This window comes from Humulus lupulus, chromosome 8 (genome assembly GCF_963169125.1).
Source record: "Humulus lupulus chromosome 8, drHumLupu1.1, whole genome shotgun sequence".
In the NCBI taxonomy this organism is placed as follows: domain Eukaryota; kingdom Viridiplantae; phylum Streptophyta; class Magnoliopsida; order Rosales; family Cannabaceae; genus Humulus; species Humulus lupulus.
Window position 1 is genome coordinate 72,200,938 of NC_084800.1, and position 19,004 is coordinate 72,219,941.

Consider the following 19,004-nt stretch of genomic DNA (forward strand, 5'->3'; position numbering starts at 1 on the left):
TATCTTAACCAAAAAATTTAACCCTAAACTGCTAATCATACTTAGTTACACGATTATGGCCAAATGACTCGATTAGCGAGTTTAGCACTGTTTAAAATGCACATCGTAACAGTCCCTGGAGATTAGGGCATTACACTACTGGTTGAAGACATCGATAGTCTAATACCTCTTGGCTAAACTACATTAGATTGTCTAAAGATGGACATAAGATAAAAGAGCCATACCATACCATACCATATTAAATATTAAACAGACTAATTACAAAATGATACGTGTTCGTCCAATCGGCATCTAGTAATGTAACACATGGAAATCGACGAAATAATTGCTTTACTAAATACTAGGGGTGAACAAAAAAACCAAGAAACCACTAAAACCGATTACACCGACTGGCCATGCACCGAAAAAACCAACACCGAATAAACCGAACACCGAAAAAACCGTCGTAGGTGTAAACCGAGCTTAAATGGCCTGTTTTGAAACTTTCTGCACGTCGACCATTTGAAACTGAAACCGACCGAACACTTATATTTATATATATATATATATACATCAATACCTTAAAATGGTACACAGCCGGCCCTAACAACTGGAATTCCAAAACCTAAAATATCACTCATCTTATTCTTTTCCTCCACCTTCATTCTCTTTGACCCATGCCCAGTCAGCAGCACACTAGCCTCTTTTCTTTCTCTCTCAGTCCCATCCATGGTGAACAACGCATGAGAACTCTCCTTCCCTCCCTCTCATTTGCACGGTCTCTCTTTCTGTCACTCAGCTAATGCCTCTCCCTCTCACTGTCGATTCAAGGTAAGCTTCAACTTCTTTCATTTAATTTACTCAAAGATTTTTCATGAACTTAATTGTAAATATATTGCAGTTGAGTATATAAATATATATCTTATCCGTTTTAATATATACAATTTTATTTGCGTATATAATTATATATAAATAGCATTTTTATATTTATATTGTATTTATATATATAGTTTAGAGATTTGTGGATATATATAATCTTGTATGTACATATGCGATACTCTGCATTTCTATTTCCACAGCTAAATGGGGCCTGGTTTCTTACTAGTTTTGTTATTCTTTTGCTTTTCTTTTCTTTTTTTCCATCTTTTAACGTTTTTGTTAGTTTTTAAAAAGAACCCACCAATAAAATGGATCACCTTAGTCAAACGAGATAAAACTATGATGTCTTTATTGTTTTATTATTTTTGAGTTAGATAAGGATTGACAATATAATATAGATAGATTTTAGTAGTTTGTTGACTTTGTTAAGTGTTTTTATTTTCTTTTGTTGATTTTGCTTGTCAAAGTAATATTGGGTCTTGTTTCTTCCCCAGTTTCAAGTAGTATTATGAAATATATATGCTCTGTTTTAGACATTACATTGTATATGTATATAATTTGTTAATATTTAGTGTTTACGGTATATTTGTGGATTTGTGGAGATATTTTTAGTTGGGAAATTTTAATATGTATGCGTGATAAGAGTTATAATTACAAAAAAATACTAGGCATATTAAAATTTACAAAATAATGCTAATTTTTTGCACATTACCCAAAATGCCCTTTTCACTTCTTCCTCATTCTCATTTCTCATTTCTCTCTTCTCTCTTCTCTCTTCCCTCTCTCTCTCTCTCTTATTTCACTCTCTCTCACCTCACAACACCACCACCACACTAAATATTATATTTCGAACAGATTTGGACATGATTTTTGGGTTTTTTTTGCGATTTTTTTCAGATCTGAAACTCTGAAATCTGCAAAAAATCGACATTGCTCGATGGTGGTTCGATGGTGCTCGATGCCAGCTCGATGAGACCTTCAAAATCATGATTTTTCATAAAAAAATGACTTTGCTCGATGGTGGTTCGATAGTAGTTCGATAGTGGCTCGATAGTGCTCGATGCCAGCTCGATGAGACCTTCAAAATCATGATTTTTCATGAAAAAATGACTTAGCTCGATGATGGTTCGATGGTAGCTCGATAGTGGTTCGATAGTGCTCGATAGTGCTCGATGCAATTCTTGTAAGAGACATAATTTTTCACTCGGGTGTCTGTTTGGGGTGATTTTTTTTTTAATTTTGGGTATTTTTTCAAGATCTACACGTTTGACATGTTAATATGCACATTTGGGAAGTGTAACACTTGTAAAAAATAGAAAAGTGCAAACATACCTCATGTTTAAGACATCTTTTGGTATATTTTTATGTTTTAAACTTCCCAAATGTGCATATTAACATGTCAAACGTGTAGATCTTGAAAAAATACCCAAAATCAAAAAAAAAAAATCACCCCAAACGGACACCCGAGTGAAAAATTATGTCTCTTACAAAAATTGCATTGAGCACCATCGAGCCATTATCGAGCTACTATCGAACCACCATCGAGCTAAGTCATTTTTTTATGAAAATCTTGATCTTGAAGGCCCCAGCGAATGGTGGCTCGATGCCAGCTCGATGAGACCTTCAAAATCATGATTTTTCATGAAAAAATGACTTAGCTCGATGATGGTTCGATGGTAGCTCGATAGTGGTTCGATAGTGCTCGATGCAATTCTTGTAAGAGACATAATTTTTCACTCGGGTGTCCGTTTGGGGTGATTTTTTTTTTTGATTTTGGGTATTTTTTCAAGATCTACACGTTTGACATGTTAATATGCACATTTAGGAAGTTTAAAACTTAAAAATATACCAAAAGATGTCTTAACCATGAGGTATGTTTGCACTTTTCTATTTTTTACAAGTGTTACACTTCACAAATGTGCATATTAACATGTCAAACGTGTAGATCTTGAAAAAAAACCCAAAATTAAAAAAAAAATCACTCCAAACGGACACCCGAGTGAAAAATTATGTCTCTTACAAGAATTGCATCGAGCACCATCGAGCACTATCGAACCACTATCGAGCTACCATCGAACCATCATCGAGCTAAGTCATTTTTTCATGAAAAATCATGATTTTGAAGGTCTCATCGAGCTGGCATCGAGCACCATCGAGCCACTATCGAACCACCATCGAGCAAAGTCATTTTTTCATGAAAAATCATGATTTTGAAGGTCTCATCGAGCTGGCATCGAGCACCATCGAACCACCATCGAGCAATGTCGATTTTTTACAGATTTCAGAGTTTCAGATCTGAAAAAAATCGCAAAAAAAACCCAAAAATCATGTCCAAATCTGTTCGAAATATAATATTTAGTGTGGTGGTGGTGTTGTGAGGTGAGAGAAAGTGAAATAAGAGAGAGAGGGAAGAGAGAAGAGAGAAGAGAGAAATGAGAAATGAGAATGAGGAAGAAGTGAAAATGGCATTTTGGGTAATGTGCAAAAAATTAGCATTATTTTGTAAATTTTAATATGCCTAGTATTTTTTTGTAATTATAACTCTTATCAAGCATACATATTAAAATTTCCCTTTTAGTTTTAGTTTTAGTTTTAACATTCAAGGAATTAAGAAAATATGCAAATGTGCTTTTGGAATAATACTTGTTATTATGCGATGGGGTTTATACTAATTAATGCTAAGTTTTGAATTCTTAACAAGTTTCTAATATTTTAGCTGTAGGGTCATTAAATTATACTAAGTAACTTAATATTTTAGTTTCTATGAAATTTAATAGATTAATTTCTCAATATTATTATTTATTAATGTATTTCTTTGTTTTTGTCTTAGGTACATTGCTTATCAGCTTTGGATAAATCTTGGATTTTGGAATTTGATTTGTATTTGTTTAAATTTGAACTTTTATTTTTAATTTGGATGAACTTTTTATTAATTAGTTTTTGGAATTTATCAATATGTTTCTGTAATTTTTATTTGGACTTTCCTATTATGTGATTAGGTGATGTGAACTTTAGTTTAAAATTTTGACTTTATATGTTATGGACTTTAATTGTATAATTTTTATTTTGTTTATTTGCATGAGTATGAATTGTAATTAGTTATCAAAACAATATTTTAATTTTTTATTTGTTTGTTGTTTAGATTTTTTTATAAAACATAAATAAATTTCAATCTCTATTATAGATTTTAAATTTTAAATGTATTCCAGCAATTTTTAAAAAATATATATATATAATAAAGAAATGTAACTCAGTTTTGGACGTTTAAACCGCCTAAACCGAGGTTTAAAAATGGTCAGTTTTTTTGTGTACAAATTTTGGTCAGTCAGTTTTTGGATCGTTACACAGTAAACTGAGAACTGAAATTTGGATTTTAAATTGGTTAAAAATTGACTAAACCGACCGTTGCTCACCCCTACTAAATACTAATATTAGGTACTTTCCCCAAACAAAAAATTTAAGTCCATGTCGCATACAATTACCAAACATTGGGTAGTTTTATCGCATTTGTGCCCATTTTGAATATAATTCATACTACAAAAACACATAAAAAAAGATATAAAATATATTTAAAAAGAATATGAAAAAATAAGCTTTGTCGGCAGGGTCGGTCCTAAGCATAAGTGGGTCAGGCTTGTACTTAGAGCTCCTAGTTAAAATGAGCCCAACATTTAGAAAAATGTAATTTTTCTATACAAAATGTCCTCGTATTTTACAAAAATACCACTATATATAAATAGGACAAAATGCTTCCCCCCAGGTTCACGGTCTGGGTTCAGGGCCAGGAGCCGGGGCTAAGGGCCGGGCCAGGGCTTAAGTCGGGGCTAGGGCCGGGGTCGAGGGTCTGGGTCCGGGCCACGGTCGGGCCAGGGATTGGGGCTAGGGTCGAGGTCGGATTCAGGGTCAAGGTTAGGGGTCGGGGATAAGAGCTGGAGTGGGGGCTGGGGTTCAAGGTTGGGGTCTAGGGCTGGGGTAGTATCACATATGATATCGATTTTAAATATTTATTTTATTTAGTTTTAATTATTACAATACAATACAATTGCGTACCAAACATAATATAATTTAATACAAGTAAATATCAAACATAGTGTTGTATTAAACAAATATTATATAATACAATAATATACAATCTTATATACAATACAATATGGCGTACCAGACGTATCTTTAATTTGTTGTTTTTATAGTACAGTGAACAATGTAAAAATTTATTTATTTAAAAAAATGCAATTTGAAACAAGTGGATGAAGATACTAATACTCTTGGCTAAGCCACATAAGATAAGAGACCTAAGAGACCATACTAATACTAAATAGAGTAAATCATAAAGTAGCCAACAATAGAGTCCCACAATTATCTATTCATATATAAAGATACCAAAAATTAGCATAAAATCAATTTTAGTAATAAAATACTCAAAAATAGTCAAGTTAACATATATCCTCTTCCTTCTTTTTTTTTTTAAGAAAATATTAATAAAAACTTTCAGTCCATTCCTGATGAAAAAATAAAGTGAGCATTAAAATAGATTAGTTGTGATTGTCATCATCCCCAATTAAGAATTGCTTTAAGATAGTTTCACCCACTCCATGAGCACTCGGAAAAAGATGACCAGCACCAGGCAACTCATGGTAGTGAATCCATGGAAGCTTATCAACAATGTAACGTTGAAGCTCCAATGGGACAAGCTTATCTTCTTCCCCTTGCCATAGATGGACTGTTCCTTCATTGTTGGGAAAAGGGTTCTTTAGATCTGTTGGGTCAAATTCCCATTTCCCAAATCCAACCATCATGGATCGATGGAATGACTCAAATTCTCCTTGTTGTGTCACTTGTTGCTGCAAACACAAAAATGTTCTATGTTGTCACATAGCTAGTTTAATTTGAATTCAAACTAAGCCAATAGTAGATGAACAATACAAAATGATTTGTGATATACAAGGTAACTTTTAGGTGTCGAACACTATATAAATAGAGATGCATGTAGAACGGGGAATTGGCGAGGAGTGTTCTCTCATCTCGTCCCAATTAACCATTTAAATCCCTATTGTCGTCCTCATCCTTGTTCTTATTCCCGCTTTTTTTTTTGTTACGGGTGAGGTGGGGAATTTTACGAGATCCATTTATTTAAAAATAAATTTTAATTTAAAATTTTTAAAATAAAAAAATAAATCACATGAAATTTAAAATTTTACACAATGTTCATAATTCAAAATACTAAATATTATTTCAAATAAATTTTAAAATACTTAAAATGTGATTCGTAAACTACAAAAACATATAAATAAGGGTTTATATTTATTTGGACTCTATGTTTTTACCAATTACCTTTTTGGACCCTGTGTTATAAAAAAATTCATTTTTGGACCTTATATTTTGTAAAATTATTCAAATAGACTCATAAACTCAATTTTGATGAACAAAAAATTGAATATAACAACACAATTTTTAAGCAAAATAATTTTATTTTTGTTCTAAATTGTTAGTTTGGTGAATTATTTGTGATTTCAGTTGAGAAAACTTTGACCAAAATAAGATTTAGGGTTCTATTTAAACTATTTTACAAAACATAAGGTCCAAAAAGTAATTTGTCAAAACACAAATTCCAAAAATATATAAACTCTATAAATAAAGATATAAAATATATTTTTAAAAATATAAACAAATAAATAAATGGGCCATGTTGACATGATCAGTTCTAGACATAAGTGGATTATGTTTGTGCGTAGGGCTCTAATTAAAAGGAGCTCAAAATTTAGAAAAATGTCATTTTTCTATACAAAAGTGGCTTCCACATTTTACAAAAAATATAATTTTATATAAATATTATAAAAATATAAAAAAAAAAATTCTTAAACCCCTCCATCTCCTCACCCACCCTTGCCTTATTTAATATTCAAGAATAATTACCCCTGCTCTCTATTTAAATAGATGGAACAAAAATATCAAAAAAATGTCATTAGGGGCCCACACTATAAGTTATCTTAACTAGTGTTTGGAAGTTACTTATTATAGCAACACTTTTATAAAATGATTAAGTATACCTTCTGCTTTTCCTTTTCTGGAGTCATTTTTGACAGTGAGCTGTTAAAAATTTTGAGATCTTGAGCAGAGAAATTGATAGGACTTTTAGATATAACGGTGGAAGACGGTAACCAAGTTTGAGTGTTCCACCAATAGGTCAACCATGGCATGTAGTAAGCAACTCTTAGTGCCCATTGGTCTCCTTTGGGCTGTCTGTAATAGCACTCTCTCGACAACTCAGCTGGCAATGATGGCCACCGGTAGTTTATAACAGGAGCCATTAGTCCTGCTCCTGCAAGCCTATCCAAATCCCATATACCATTTTTTTTTAAGAAGACCTATATAATATGACATAATAATTAAAACAATAAAAAACATAAATTGGGTATGTGTTAGTTTTTTCTTACCTATGAGGAATGTACTTGAGACAGCCCCATACAGCTTGGCCGCCCATGGAATTTCCAAGCACATAGAATTTGGATCCAAGTCCCAAATTATCAGCAAGCTCTTCAATATCCAAAGCCAAACTCTTCACTGTTTGTTTAGGATTGGGGTCACTTTCTCCATACCCTGGTTTGTCAAATCCCACCACGTACACACCTAGTTCTTCAATAATTTCCTGACCACATTATATATGAATACTCGGTAAATAAAAATATACATTGTTATTTTCATAGAACTACAGTAAAAAAGACTTGGTGAAGCTCGACTAGAAGTGTTAATTGCCTCTATTATTATTTTATGTCTTTTGCTCAATTAATTGTACCAGGCCTGTGACTAGCCCCACACAATAAAGCTCTAAAATTTAAAAAAAAAAATGTCATTTTTTACACAAATATCCTAAAATTTTAAAAATTGTTACTTCGTAAAATTATATATATATATATTAAAATAATATATCTTGTATAGGGGTCTCCCACAATTTACGGCGGCCCTATCTTCAAGTTTACTTGGGGTTAATTATCTCTCGACAAAGAATTAATGAAAAAGTTAGTGTAGTACCAACTTAGCTTCCCTTTTAAAATTGTTTCATCAAACTAAATAGATATACATGATTCAACTTGTTGCCTCTTTTGTAGAAATTGATTATTTTTTTTTGCCTAAACTAGAAACCTTAACATAAAAAAATTAATATAAATTTATTAAGAAGAGAGTTTTAATTAATTAACACCGGACAAGAAATGAATATAAATTTATTTAAAATTTGGACCTAAATGAGAAATTTCAACATGAAAAAGTAATATTAATTAGTAGGCAGACAAGGAATTAATGAAAAAGTCATTAGTTGGGGTTCCAACTATTAGCTTCTGTTTAAAAATTGCTTAATCAAACTAAATAAATACACACTATTATTCAACCTTTGTTTCCTTTCCTTATAAAAATGGACAAATTTATAAAACGAAATAAAACGATTTTAGAAAGGATATAATGAAATTTTATGATTGTTTCTTCCAATAAATTTTTTTTTTTTTATTTAACCGGTAGAGACCGCTATCTTGATTCATTAGAAATTGGACCTAAACGGAAAAGTTATATATATTAAGAAGAGAGTTTTAATTATTAATACCGGACGATGAGAAAGATCAGTGGAAAGAAGTGATGCAGTATGTCTAGAGGAAGAGAAGCCATGGATGAAGATGATCTTGTAATTGACATGTTGTTTAGGGACACCAAATTCCTTGTAAGCCAAATGTCTTCCATCCCTTAACTTGACTCTTGGAGCTGTGATTTGAGGCCTTCCTTTAGACCCACATATTTTTGGTGGTGGTGGCCTCACTGCTACTATAGCTGCCTTGTATCCCCATGACACCACCAACCCCAACCCCATCCCCATCACCACTGCCGGAGCCACAATCCCCTTAAACATCTCCATCTTTGTCCAATCCCTGAAAATTAATTATTTGTAATAGATGATCATGATCATTAATCCAAAACAAAAACAATAACCAGATATGCATAGATTTATATAGTAAGGCTGTGAAATCAAATCATCAACATACCAGAGAGAAGACATCAGAGAGGGATAATCTTAGGGACAGGCGTGCTCTTTATTTCTTTTCTTTATTATATAGTTTATTTCTATATGACCCTTTTGCTAAGGCTGTTTAATTAATTACATATATATATGTGTGTGAATGTATATAGTTTGGTTGGAGGAAAAAGTTGAATTTGATAGTGCATAATGTGTTTGGTGAGACGTGGATAGGTCGCTGAACTGATCCAGGTACAAACATAGTGCTGTTTGTTCAAGCTATTTTACTTACGAGGAATGTTCTCTCTTCTTTGTATTCTCTTTTTTATTTTGTGACAAGTGTCGTGTTCTAATTAATAATTAGTTATATATTATATTATACTTCTATTACATTAATATCACTCTAACTAAATTACTCTACTAAATTTTTCACTTAGGCCAAGATAATAGGAAATATCACCACACAAAAAAATAGTAGTGAATATGTTTTTCTCAATCATAATAAATGTATAAATAGAACAATAAGTGTTTTTTAACAATATCATTAAATTTAATAAAATTTATTCTACATTGTATAAAAGTTAACATGTATATTTTCCAAGGAGAAAATGACATATTAAAGCATATTTCTACTCAGTACTCGCAATATATATGTTTTGGATCATATATGAAAGAAGGTATATTTTAATCTCAATTTTTATTAATTATTATATTGTATACTATTAATTTGGATTTAATATTCACTTTATTAGAGTTGTTTTTGAGATTATATTTATTTTGTTGATTATTTCATGCATTAATGTTTAAAATTGAGTCTGTATGCCCGTTAAGCAAATAATTTTTTTCTGTATGTAACTTTAGTGGTGTGTTTTTTTTTTATGTTCTTTAGTTTATTTTCCAACAATAGAAAATATAGATTTTAGTTTTAGGTAGAAAATTAAGTATTTGCTTTGTTGTGCAATTTAATTAATTGCTTTTTGCTATATAATGAAAAAAACTTCTAAATATTTATTGTGTTTTTTTTCATGATTAATTTTTTTATTTTCCCTTAAGCTAAAAAAAATTAGTAGAGTAATTTAGTTAGAGTGGCATTAGTGTAATAAAAGTATAATATAATGGCTAATTATTAAGTAAAAATAAGCTTTAATTAAAAGGTGACACTAGTCACAAAACTAAAGAGAAATCGTGCAAAAGATAGTGAAGAAGGGAGTCTTCTTAAAGCACTCCAAATGAATGAGCTAAAATGCCTAATTCTTTATAATATAGAGAAAAAATGGTTAAATAATCTTGTAATGGGTGATGTAAACTTATATTTTTTTTACCTAAATGAATAGTATTTCTCTATATGTAGTGAAACAGTATATCAAGCTATAAATATTTTATTATTTTTTTATAAACTTTTGTATATATATATATGAGTGTGATACTATTATACTTAATTATTTTATTTCTTCAAATGAATCAAATATTTTTTTAAAATTATAATATTTAAATGATGTAAAGAAAAAATAGAGAAGTTGATGTATGGTATAAAAGTTTGAGATAAATTATAAAAAAAATATGTTTTGGTGATGTATTTTGCAATAAACTTTCTCTATAATATTTAGCTAAAACTCACAAAAACGTCTTTCATCAGCTCCTTTATACATATATTTATAATAGCTATGCACAAACTCCAATTAATCTATATCTACATTTACATATCATTTATATAATATTTTAATATTATTATTTTTCTTTATAAGCTTTATCTCTCCCATTTAGTATATATTTATTATTTCTTTTTTCTTTTTCAATTATTTTATTTTACTTTAATTAATAAAATATGTTTAAAGATATAATATATAAATAATGTAGAGAAGCTGGTGTATGATATAATGTAAAACTTGGAAGTAAAATAGAAAAATGTATGTTTTAGGGAGGTATTTTAAATAATGGAGTAGAGCATCCATTGGGAGTGCTCTTATCACTTCTCTTTACTTATTTTATTTCTAAATTTTAGCTGACTTTATTAGTATATGACTCCTCTATTTTTTAGAAGTGTTGCTACTTGGCACCTTAAGATGTCCAACACCACATAAGGTGACACCATTTGATTGGTTAGCAATACCCCATAATACTTATTAAATTCAAATAAGAGGGACCCGATATTGGATTGCACCAATAGCAGTGGTGTTGGGCACCCCCTTAGCAATTCTCTCTTTTTTAGGGGCTCTATTCATTTATATATATATATATGAATTTTCTTATGTATGGCATCACTTTTGCACTTACCATAGAAGTGTTTTCTATTTTCGGCACTTGGAGAAATTATAACTATTTTTTTTTGCATGATGTCATACATTATAGTTATAATAGGCATCCTGCCAATTTTCAAAAAATTCTAAATAATTTACGGTGCCGAAATCAAAGTTCAAATAGTCAGTTGCACGAGTGCTTGGTTTTTTTATACTCGTGGAAAACAGACTATTTGAACTCTGATTTCGACACCGTAAATTATTCGAAATTTTCCAAAAATTGATAGGATGCCTTCTATAACTATCATGTACGATGTCATATAAAAAAATAGATTATAATTTCTCTAAGTACCAAAAATAAAAAAAACGCCCCTACATTAGGGGCAAAAGCAATGTCTCTGTAATGCCCCAACTCTAGGGACCGTTACGGTGCACATTGCAAACAGTGCTAAACTCGCTAATCGAGTCATTTGGCCATAAACGTGTAACTAAGTATGATTAGCGGTTTAGGGATTAAAAATTTCGGTTAAGATATAACGTCTCACTAGAACGTTTACTGTATACATTGGGATCCCAAAAATATAATTTAAAAGTCTATTACAAGAAAATATTTACAACTAGCTGATATAAGCGGCAAATCAGGGTTCAGCCCTGGTTCCTTTCCTTCAAACCTCGGCCGTAGCGGTCGAGCAGCTGCATATGTACACATCGTCACCTAAGCTCTCCGACTCAAGGATGATCCAGCTTTCTTTTGTCTTTACCTACACCACATAGCACTCGTGAGCCGAAGCCCAGCAAGAAAACTCAACATTTCATATAAACATTATCAAATGACTATCATTATAATCACACAGAGCTTATATGTAACGCCCTACTCCCTTAGAGTCGTTACCAAGTGAGTTTTAAAAGAAACTTTGTGCAAAGAACTCGCTAACCGAGGTTTTTAAAACCAAAGTGTGATTAAGTAAAAGTTAAGGCTGTAATCTTTAAAAATGCGTTGTTTCATTGAAAACTTCTAGTATTTAACATCTGGGATCCCAAAAATAAGGTTTGAAAACTATTTACATCTTAAAATAAGTTCACAGTTGATTAGTTATTAAAATCACAAATTATTACAGCAATTTCTCGAAAATACCCCCAACCAAACCAGTCGGGCAGGCCAAACATGTACGCGTCACTTCATGCTCTCCGTACTCATGGCTGGTTGACTCAATTCTTGCCCTTTCCTGCAACACAGAGCACCCGTAAGCCGAAGCCCAGCAAGAAAACTCATACAGTTCATAACATATGCAAATTATACAGTTAACATATGAGATAGTCCACAGATAAACAGGTCATCCATCAGACTAAGCAAACACGGCCATGCCGCCCCAGAAGCCTTACCAAAGCCTGGGGTCTCGGTTCTCACCGTAAGGATATCTCATGTATCCATTGGGTCCTACCCTGACTGTAAGCATCCCATGTGCCAAGTGTTACTTCCGGCCTTGCTGCCATTCTCGGCCTTTCGCCGTTCTCGGCTCCATTGCTGTTCTCGGCCTGGCCTCTCTTGGCCTTAGTCGTTCATTGCACTATAATCACACATATAATACATTTCGAAATAATCATTCAAACATATAATAATTCATTTAAGGTTATACATTAGCACATAATACAATCTAGGGTCATGCCCTGTAATAACACTATGGGCCCATGCCCTATTCTCGGGTGCTACAGTTTTCTTACCTGTATCCCGAGCTTTCCGATGCACCAAGGCCACAAGCACGGTCCTCTAGCACGAGCCTCTCTGAAATTCTAGTCACAACACACATAAAACACTTTTTAATACTAACCAACCCAAAACCACTTCCCGGGACCAATCCCGCACTCTCGGGACCTCTAATTCCTTAAAACAATACATTGGAACCATCCCCCGAGTCCCCGGGCAAAAGCCCTAAAAACCCAAAATTTTGCCTGTCAAAATGGCCTAGGGCCGCAGCACTCCCCTCAAGGGTCGCGGCGCCTAGCGGCTAGTCCCAAATCCTGATGCAACCTCGCGCCGCGGCGCCCAAGAACAGGGCCGCGGTGCTCCTACGCGAACCCAGAATTCTGGGTTTTTCCTTTGCATTTTCTCTAGCCAAAACACTCCCAAATCATCCCAAACTTACACCTAATCCCCAAAACCAACTCAAAACTCCAAATAGACCATTCAACAACCCATAAACATCATAGCCCAACTCAATAACACAATCACACTCAAAATCCACCAATTTGATTTCAACTTCAGAAATTTAAACCCATAAACCAAAACTTGAAAAACTTAAACCATGCTTCAAATTTCCTAAACCACAACAGAAACAAATCTTAAATTTACATAGAATCCTTACCTTGAATGAAGAATCCAACCCTAAGCTTCCTTGATTCATCTCCTAAGTCTCCAATTTCAGCTCATTCTCCTCTTCTTCTTCTTCTTCTTATTCTTTCAAATTTTTTTTTATAAAACCCATAATATGTCTAAGCCTAAACCGTGTACCCCCCTATATCCCAGCTGAAACTTATCTAATCCCCATGCCAAATGACCATTTTACCCCTTCATCAAAACCCTTTGCTAACTAACCTCAAGGGCACACTAGTCATTTCTCCTATATTGCAATTCTACCATTTCTTTCACCTAAACTTGTTACTCTCAGCAGTAACTAATGGTTACCCAGGTTACTCAATCACCAATAACCATTAACCGCTAATTCTCTACCTAACCATAAAATTCCCAAAGTACCCCTAGGCTCCTCCTGAGCCGGATATAAAATCCCGTTGTGAATTTGAAGTTAACTTGCTCTCTAGGACCGTCTTGGCACGTGCATCACAATAATATCACCACACTCACGTGGTACAAATTATATAATACAATTATCACATAACGATACAGTTATGCCCAAAATGGCCAAAATTACAATTATGCCCTTCTAACACAATCAGGGCCTACATGCATACTAATACACATAGTCATGCATCTCAAATAGTCATATAACATGCTTTAAATCATAACCATGCATTTTACTCATTAAAGTCACACATAAATCCCACCATGCCCTCTTGGCACGCTAATCAAGGCCCTTAAGCTTTATTAGCGAATTTGGGTCGTTACATTATAGCTCTTAAGCAGATGAGTGAATATCACTTTGTGGTTCTAGAAAACCATACTGGGTGACTGACAAGCAAGTCACTAATTTAAACAGAAGAGTGGCTGCTAGGTAAGCCATTAGCCTTAAACAAACAAGAGACTGATAGGTAAGTCTCTAACTTTAAACAGAAAAGTGGCTGCTAGGTAAGCCACTAGCCTTAAACAAACAAGAGACTGATAGGTAAGTCTGCTAGGTAAGCCACTAGCCTTAAAGAAACAAGAGACTGATAGGTAAGTCTCTAACTTTGAACAGAAGAGTGGCTGCTAGGTAAGCCACTAGCCTTAAATAGACAAGAGACTGATAGGTAAGTCTCTAACTTTACAGATGAGTGACTGATAGGTAAGTCACACAAGCGCTTATAGTATTCATCGAACTTGAGGTCGGTCCGACATTAATGTTCTTTGAGTCATTCAATGCAGATATCGATTAGATCTAATCTTTATTGGCTTGCGTTGAACACGCTAAGGCCGTCCTGACTTATGAGTCAGCACCGTGTGACCAGTACACAGTACCACTGCCGAACCTGACTAATGATTCACAGCTTCACAGTTGATACTAACACCTTTGCCAATTCTGACTAATGAGTCAGTACCATGCACAAGTAAGCAATGCTACCAAACATATGTCATATGTCGAATATTCAAACGCAGGGCATTCAACATGCTTACTTAACAGTTGCTAGCACAATTATGATCATGCACAAACACAGAGACTCAAGCTCTGATCAATCTCACAGTTAATACACATGGCATGCCCTAATCACATGTTTCTTGTGCATCACACTCAATCATCCAGCATGCCTCAATAATAATCATTTGCAAATGAGCAAGATTGCTAAGCATTCAATATGCTATCAATGTTTACATTTAAACATCCAACATTCATCAAGAATAACCATGCATGTCACATAAGGGATGCAGTTTTCTTACCTCGGGTTCGAGCAAGAATTAGTAAAAGAACGACCCTTGAGAACGATCAATCCTTTGGTCCTTTAGCGGTCACCTAGTCATAACCAAATATGGAATCCCATCAATAAAATAAATCATAAAAAGGTTTATAATCTAAAACCTCACTCCCGGGATCCATCCCGCACTCTCGGGATTCTCAATCTGCCCAAACGGGGTAAAGGAACCAACCCCCGAGCCTTAAAAGTCCTCCCGGGCCCTAAAAATAGGTTGCTGGAAAAATCACTAGCGCTGGGGCGCTGCCCCAAAGTCAGAGAGGCCGAAAACCAGCCCTGCCTAGCGTTGGGGCGCCAGGAATTTGACAGAACTTTTAGCATGTGACAAATTTGGCACAACTTTTGGCACACTATCGGAGCAAGATTTTTTGTAAAATGAGTTATATTTTAGCAATACATTACCAATTCGGCACTCCATTAGAAATGCTCTTACGTTATAATATAATCGGATTTGAGTTACGTTGATAAATTTGTACTTGTACGACATTTAAAGATTATATTTGTTGTGGTCCTCATGTGTGTTATTTCTTTATTATTATTATTATTATTTGGCATGGATTTTTATGGTATATCTTTTTCACTTCTAAGCAAGGGTGTTTGCATGTGACATTATTGGAAGTTATAAGAAATTTGTTAGTCGTTATTCTGTTATGGCTTTAGTATGTGCTTTTTTACTCTTGGCCAATATGATGGCGGTTATGATAGCTACCCTTCTGTCCTAGCCTGATATAAATATCTTGGTAATACTTGCACAAATGAAACTCATTTTAGAGTAACAAAAGCATGCTTTGAACATTGGTGTGTTGTTTATGATTATTGTGATTGTTTCTAGTGTGTGTAATTAATCAAGGGTCTTGCATATCAATTTGGTAATGTTATCTACTACACTAATATGGGCCACATGTAAATTACCAACACATATTTCATCATTATGTTTCGATAAATGTTAAAAAGTAACCATACATGGGTGGTGTTTGGTAACATTTAAAAAATAATTTTTTATTTAATTAATTAAAATTTTGACAATTAAATATAAAATAGTATTTGGTAACTCTATTTTTATTTATTATTTTTAAAAATTTTAATTAAAATTCATTACACTTTGAAAATATAATTTTTTTCACTTTCAAATTTTTTTTTAAACAGTTTTCCACTTTTCATTTTTTTTCTTCTTTTTTTCAAATAAACACCTCATTTTGTTTTGTATTGTTAAACAAAAAATAAAAATAAAAATTATCAAATACAGTTTTTTTTAAACAAAAAACAAAAATAGGTACCAAACATATTTTTATTTTTTAAAAATAAAAAAACAAAATTAAAAATAATATTTTTATTTTTGTGTTTAAAAATTTCAAAAACAAAACTTTTAACAAACACAACGGTGTGAGTATAATTATATGTCAGTGAAACCAATTTTTTTAACAACTATGATGATGATTCTAGAATTGGAGGGTCCAATCTGGGAGAGATAGGAAATGCAAATTTTGATTCGGAACAAGAATGAAAATTTCGGTGTTGATGCAAATATTAACATTAATTTTTTATAAAATTATCTGAAAATATAAAAATTCTTCATAAAATCTATAGAATACAATAATATTCCATAATTATAACAATATATGTGAATATTATTGTATCACTATATAATGTATGTAAATCAAAGTTAGTGATTCTTGAGTGTGTAATCAAGGCTCTTGCATGCACATCAAAATCAAAGTGGAAAAGAGCATTGCATTCTCATATAATTTTTAAAAGTCGTACAAGTAAAGATTATCAATCGGAACTCAAATCTGATTATATTATAACGTAAGAACATCTCTAATAGAGTATGAAATTAGTGACGCATTGTTAAAATATAACTTATAATAAGAAGAAATTAAGAACATTCTACAACAATGGAGTATGACAATCCAATGTACTCTCTTGTTAGAGTTGGATGTTTGGGTTAAGATATATATTTGCTTGTTGATGTTTTTCAATTTAAGGAATAAGGCTTGTGAGATGAATTGAAAAAATTCTACAACAATAAAGGGAGGAGATAATGAGAGAAGATTTTGGAGTTGGTAATTTAGAAATCATCTCACTATTAATTTTAGGTCTTGTAGTATCAATTTTGAAAAAAAAAAAATTAATGCTGTTAAGCAATTATATAGTACAATTATTATTTTTTCATGGCAATTAACTTGATTTCATTTTTAATTCACAATGGCCAAATCGACACATCTCGAATAGCACGAGAGACATCAGTACAACAATGTTATTATGTTTAATTTCTTTTCTTTCATACATATTGAAAAAAATTCTAATATCTAAGTGCCGAAAATACAAAATGTAGTTTTATCTACTTAAAAATTACCCTATAATTTAAATAAAATTATTTTTATCAAAATTGAACCAAAATATATTTTCATACAAATTTGTAAGACACAAGGTGGTGTTTTAGTATAAACTAATCGAAAAGTCTAAACTATATTCCCATTTACAAATTATCAAATCAAGTAATTTTTTTTTCTTTCTTCTTAATATATTCAATAGTATAAATATATATAATGAGGATGAAACTGAATAATGTCATATTTTAAAGACTATGTACTTCTGGTCGCTAATTCTCTATCTATTGCTAAATAACTTGTATCTTGTACGTGCAAACCAGTGCATTCTTCTTGTATTATGCATATATCTCTTTTATGCAAGTGTGTAGATAATGAAAAATTTTAGTTTTAAATATTTTTTATTTTTTTCATTAACTTTAACCAAATAAATATTCTTATATGTAACAAAATATTCTTATATTTAACAGTAGACTGTAAATATGATTTAAACTTAAATCAAATTAAATAAATAAATAATTAAACAAATTAAGATATGATATTTTTTAAATATTTTACAATGACAATTATTTAAAAATAATAAAACCATAACCTATTTTTTGAGTGGTTTTGCACTCTGGCCTATTTTTGAAATTTTTTTGCAAAATAGCCCCTATCTAAAATTCGATCAGTTGTCTAAATTTTTCGACCAACTGTCTAAAATTTTCAACCGGCAATCTAAAATTTTCGACCGATTGTTTAAATTTTTCGACCACCTGTCAAAATTTTCAACTAGCTATCTAAATTATGAGAAGTCATTTTGCAAAGAATTATTAAAACTAGGCTAGAGTGCAAAATGACTTTAAAAAATAGGTCATTTTGCCAAGATGCCCTATATTAAACATATATAATATATAATCTCTTGTTGCATTGCCAAATTCAAAAACTAGAACAAACACAAACTTCAACAAAAATAAATAAATCAATCAATTAAAATATGATGTTATTAAGATATTTTATAAATAATTAAATCATATTTATTTAAAAATAATAAAGTCATCATATCATTTTTTTTATCTTATAAATTTGTGTGATAATTTATTTTTTATCAAGTGATTTGAACTATTTTTCTTCGTCAATTCACCAAAAGACAATGTGAGTTACGTTAGAAACTAAAAATAGTTGATGCATGTATACTACTACACTATGATTTTTTTTATTCTTAACTTATTTTATTTTATTATTAATTTCTTTTTAAATATTATTGTAATTTATATATATATGTCATGTAGTCATGTAAATATATATAAATATATATCTGTGTCATATATATAGAAATTATTGATATAAATACTTATATATACTATAGAATTGTAATTCATTTTATTATATATTAAAAAAAAAGTAAACCGATTTTTTTTTATTAAAATTATAGACAATGTTTTGCCCATTTAATACATTTATATCATACATTATATCAAA

General features: G+C 31.7%; 1 protein-coding gene across 1 annotated transcript; it reads right to left on the minus strand.

The window, feature by feature from the left end:
* Window positions 1-5,191: 5,191 nt before the first annotated feature.
* On the minus strand, window positions 5,192-9,011 carry LOC133797768 (uncharacterized). The gene is made up of 5 exons (XM_062235806.1): window positions 8,886-9,011; window positions 8,453-8,771; window positions 7,293-7,504; window positions 6,906-7,185; window positions 5,192-5,699 (listed from the first exon to the last, which is right to left on the minus strand). The coding sequence occupies exons 1-5, from the start codon at window positions 8,897-8,899 to the stop codon at window positions 5,391-5,393; spliced, it is 1,134 nt and encodes a 377-aa protein (XP_062091790.1). The 5' UTR covers window positions 8,900-9,011; the 3' UTR covers window positions 5,192-5,390.
* Between the last annotated feature and the right edge of the window lie 9,993 nt (window positions 9,012-19,004).